At 40.1% G+C, this 5,232-nt stretch overlaps 1 protein-coding gene across 1 annotated transcript; it reads left to right on the top strand.

Annotated features, from left to right (window-relative positions):
* Positions 1–267: 267 nt before the first annotated feature.
* On the top strand, positions 268–4,829 carry LOC100972981 (myosin regulatory light chain 12B). Its single transcript, XM_008977105.4, has one exon. The coding sequence runs from the start codon at positions 2,239–2,241 to the stop codon at positions 2,755–2,757; it is 519 nt and encodes a 172-aa protein (XP_008975353.3). The 5' UTR covers positions 268–2,238; the 3' UTR covers positions 2,758–4,829.
* Positions 4,830–5,232: the final 403 nt, after the last annotated feature.

Below are 5,232 nucleotides of genomic sequence, written 5' to 3'. Positions count from 1 at the left end.
ACTGATGCTCTGTTCATTTTTATTGTCAGCCATTTTTCTCTCTGCATTTATTTGCAGTTTCTATTGCTTTTCTTTAAGTTTACTAATCTTTTCTTCTTTGATGTCTAAACTGTGATTAATCCTATCCAATATATTTTTTATTTCAGAAATTGTAAATTCCAAAAAGCTTAATTTACATTTTAAAAAATATTTTCCCCTTCCTTAATATGTTCAATATTTCTTCTATCTTCTTAAATATATGGAATACAGTTATAACTATAATTTCTGTATAGTTCTCTTCATTGACTTTTCTCTTTATGAGTTATATTTTCTTGTTTCTTTGGCTATCTGGTGATTTTTTGTTGGGTGCCAGACATTATGAATTTTTCTTTTTAGGTCCTGGATAGATTAATATTCTTATAGATATTCTTGCATTTTGTTCTGGGATGCAATTAAGTTGCTTAGAAACAGTTTTATTGTATTTAAAGTGATAGAAAAGACTGATGCACTCTTTAGCTTATACAGTATAGGCATACAGGCTATCAGAATCAAAAGAGCTTGAGGTAAGTTAAGCCTGGGGTCTACTTTAAAGGGAAAAGCTAATTTAATACTCTTCCAGAGTCAATCACTGCTGATTAATTTTTCTTTAATTATTCAACTTTTAGATGTGTGGATCCTAAAAACAAAAAATCAGCTCTGCGTGTCTTTTTTTTTTTTTTTTGAGATGGTCTTATTCTTCTCATCCAGGCCAGAGCGCAGTGGCACAATCACAGCTCACTGCACTCTCAACCTCCCAGGCTTAATGGATCCTCCCACCTCAGCCTCCCAAGTAGCTCAGACTACAACTGCGCTCCACCACGCCCGGCTAATTTTTAAATTTTTTTGTAGAGATGAGGTCTTGTCGTGTTGCCCAGGCTGGTCTTGAACTCCTGGGTTCAAGCAATCTTGGCCTCCCAAAGTGCTGGGATTACAGGTGTGAACCCCTTGCACCTAGCCTGAATGTCTGTGTTTTCTACTTACACTAGAAGAGGTGTGTGAGATTTGCAAATTTATTGCCAGCATAACAGTGATGTCAGTTTGTGAAGACCATTCTGGAGTAATTGAGACACTGCCTGGTTTTCCTAGCATTTTTCTTATTTTCTTTCCTTCTCTATGTGACTCTACCAGTCTGACCCCTGATTCATCCTCTGAAACCCTCAGTGAGGTCAGGAACATAGTCTGAGGAATAGCAGAACCTAAAAGATTTCTTGACATGCAAAATCTGTAATAGAGTTGAGATTTGAATAAGACTGTAATTAGTGTATTGTGGGATGTCTTCACATGTCTGTAAAACACATGAATTTACATAAAAGATTTATCCCACAGTTTGGGGAACCCACTAATTGAGTTTACTGAAAAAATTATGCATTAGACCCTTGAACAACATAAGTTTGAAGTGCACAGGTATATGCAATTTTTTTTTTTTTTTTTTTTTTTTGAGACAGAGTCTCACTGTCGCCAGGCTGGAGTGCAGTGGTGTGGTCTCAGCTCACTGCGGACTCCGCCTCCTGGGTTTGGGTGGTTCTCCTACCTCGGCCTCCCAAGTGGCTGGGATTGCAGGCACATGCCACCATGCCAGGCTAATTTTTGTGTTTTTGGTAGAGACGGGGTTTCACCATGTTGGCCAGGATGGTCTCGATCTCTTGACCTCGTGATCCACCCACCTCGGCCTCCCAGGGTGCTGGGATTGCAGGAGTGAGCCACTGTGCCCGGCCATAATTTTTTTTTTCAATAAATATATTGGAAATTTGTTTGGAGCTTTGTGACAACTTGGAGAATTCACAGGCTGGGCATGGTGGCTCATGCCTGTGGTCCCAGCACTTTGGGAGGCTGAGGTGGGCAGATCACCTGAGGTTGGGAGTTCGGGACGAGGCTGACCAACATGGAGAAACCCCGTCTCTAGTAGAATTAGAAAATTGGCCTGGAATGGGGGCACATGCCTGTGGTCCCAGCTGCTTGGGAGGCCGAGGCAGGAGAATTGCTTGGGCCCGGGAGGCAGAGGTTGCGGTGAGCACGACCACAAAATACACAAATCTATTAAAAGTTAAATTTTATGAAAACATACAGACTGTACATGTAAGCAAATTTAAAATGCAGTATTAAATCATAACTCTATAGCCGCCACTGTCTGGCCACAGCCCCGTGCTCCTCGCTGTCGCTTGTCATCTCGCGCAGGGTGGTTCCGGTTCTGGTATTTGGCGCCGGAATTAAGCAACCACCATGTTGAGCAAAAAGGCAAAGACCAAGACCATCAAGAAGCGCCCTCAGTGTGCAACGTCCAAGGTGTTTGCCACGTTTGACCAGTCACAGATTCGGGAGTTCAAAGAGGCCTTCAACATGATTGATCAGGACAGAGATGGTTTCATCAACAAGGAAGATTTGCATGGTATGCTTGCTTCTCTAGGGAAGAATCCCACTGATGCATGCCTTGATGCCGTGATGAATGAGGCACCAGGGCCCATTAATTTCACCATGTTGCTCGCCATGTTTGGTGAGAAGTTAAATGGCACAGATCCTGAAGATGTCATCAGAAATGCTTTTGCTTGCTTTGATGAAGAAGCAACAGGCACCATTCAGGAAGATTACCTGAGAGAGCTGCTGACAACCGTGGGGGATCAGTTTACGGATGAGGAAGTGGATGAGCTGTACACAGAAGCACCTATTGACAAAAAGGGGAATTTCAATTACATCGAATTCACAAGCATCCTGAAACATGGAGTAAAAGACAAAGATGACTGAAAAGAACTTTAGCTAAAACCTTCCAATTACATTGTCTTACTCTGTTTTGCTTCTCACACACTTCCCCCACCCTCATAGAACCTGTTGCATGCAACTTAGTTTCACAGCTTTGCCTCTTTTTTTTTATGTATTTATTCCAGAACTTTCTGCCACTTAGCACTTGTATAATCAGACTGGAAATGAGGATGAGGGCATAAATTGTATTGAAAAAGAGATCGCCAATAAAAATCAACAAATGTGAAAGCCCCCCCAAAAAAACATAACTCTATAAACTAGTATGTACTGTACTGCTGTAATTGTGTAATTGCCTCCTGCTTTAGTGAGTCAGGTGTTGCCAGTATGTGCTTGAAACTCTGTGATGCTCATCATCAGAGCAGTTCCTCTCTTCAGTAAACTGTGTATCACAATAAAAAGTGATCTCTTGAAAAAAAAAAAAGAAACACTTCGTTTTGAGGCCTGATTTAAGCTTTTTTAGGGAGGACAGAACAGCTTTTAATCCAGGGCTAATCCTTCCCCAATATGAAAGCTAAACCTTCTAATTAGCCTATGAATTATAAGGTTTTCCAACATTGGCTGGTGGGAATACAAACTGTTCTGGCCCCTGGCTCCCTTTGTTCCTTTTAGGCAGTTGCTTTTCAGCCCTGGATAGTTTCCTCATAGGCATGGTGTGATCAGTACTCTACTGAAGTCTCCAGGGTGACCCTCTGCAGATCTTTGGTGCTCTTTGTGTAGCTCTCTCCTGTCTAGTACTCTGTCCTGCCAACTCCGTCTTGGTCTCCTCCAATTCCCAAGCTGTCTGCTTAACTTATGGAAACTGCTGATTCCCCTCCCTGTGTTATGCCTTGGATACTCTCTCCTGGCACTAAGTTGGGTGAATCATATGACTCAACTCTCTCAGGGAACACTAGGCTGTGATGCTTGATATTAAATATCTGAAAACCATTGTCATATACATTTTGTCTAGTTTTTCTTTTTTTTTTTTTAGCGGTTTCAGGCAGAAGGGTAAATCTGGGTCCTGTTGCTTCATTCTGTTCATAAGTGGATGTCTTGGTAAATTGATTTATTTAGTCAAGTCATTTCCCAGTTACATCCCTAGGTTCTATGTCTATGTGCTGTAGTCCCTGAATCCTTGCATATCTGCAAATACCTTTATTTCACTGTCACAGAGAATGATAACTTGGCTACATATAAGATTCTTAGATTGTAGTCCTTTTCTTTCAGTAGTCTATAATGTTTCCTAGTATTCCCTCTGATTCTTAGAGTTGCAGAAAAGAAGTCAAATGTCAGCTAATTTTTCCCTTTGTACACAACTTGTTCAAAAGGTCAAGAAGTTTTCTTTAAAAAAATTTGTCCTTGTAATTAAGAATTTTTAAAAACTGGGTATGATCTAGGATATGATCACTCCAGCACGGAACATATTAAACGTTTTCTTTTTTTTTTTTTTTTTTTTTTTTTTTTTGAGAGGGAGTCTCTCTCTGTCACCCAGGCTGGAGTGCAGTGGCGTGATCTCAGCTCACTGCAAGCTCTGCCTCCCGGGTTCAAGTGATTCTCCTGCCTCAGTCTCCAGAGTAGCTGAGACTACAGGCCCCTGCCACCACACCTGACTAATTTTTTGTATTTTTAGTAGAGAAGGGGTTTCACCGTGTTAGCCAGGATGGTCTTGATCTCCTGACCTCGTGATCCGCCCACCTGAGCCTCCCAAAGTGCTGGGATTACAGGCATGAGCCACCGCGCCTGGCCACGTATTAAACTCTTTCAAACAAGCTTTTCTTCAAACAGGTATAATTTCCCCTTACTTCCTTCATCATTACTTTTCCCGTATGTGCATCTTTTTTCTTCTGCTGGAAATCCTAATACAGGCTCATAATCCATTATCTCAAGTATTTTGTTTTTTGTTTTTATTTTGTTGTTATTTCAAAAAATAAATTTCCTACAAACATATTTGATGGAAAAGCATACTCTTTACTTATGTGAAGCTATTTTTAGCCATAAAAATACTAGTGTGACTCTATGTTTTGCTGCTGAAAAGCTAAAATGTTTGATTTCAGGATCTATCCTACATCCTGCTTGGGATATTATATAGTATACACAGTATGTAATGTATATAACATGCAATATAATTTCTAGAAATTGGAAAAAATCTAAATTCCAAAACCCTTCTGGCTTCAGTGGTTTCACAGAAGACATTGTAGGGCTGTAATCACATATTTCTCTCCCGGGTCTATCCTCAAGGCTTTTTCTCAGTATTCCCCAGTCTGAATTTTCCCTCTAGGTTTATGTGTTCTTATCCACTTGAATTTTCCAGCTACTAATAAAGTCTCATTCTTATAATCATTGACTTCAATTTATGTATCCTCATCTTAACATTTGAAAATCATACTTTTATTTATACTGCAATTAAATTTCTTTTATGCTCTTTCTCTCTTTTTGATAAAGATGTTATATGTTTTCTCCCAGAGTTCTATTTTACTAGGG

The sequence above is a fragment of the Pan paniscus genome, chromosome 3 (genome assembly GCF_029289425.2).
Source record: "Pan paniscus chromosome 3, NHGRI_mPanPan1-v2.0_pri, whole genome shotgun sequence".
NCBI classification, from domain to species: Eukaryota; Metazoa; Chordata; class Mammalia; order Primates; family Hominidae; genus Pan; species Pan paniscus.
The sequence above is the reverse complement of the archived record's forward strand: the minus strand, read 5'-3'. Positions and strand labels throughout refer to the sequence as shown.

Bases quoted from the DNA above. Each gene is read 5' to 3' on its own strand.
- LOC100972981 (XM_008977105.4), top strand. From the start codon at position 2,239: ATGTTGAGCAAAAAGGCAAAGACCAAGACCATCAAGAAGCGCCCTCAG.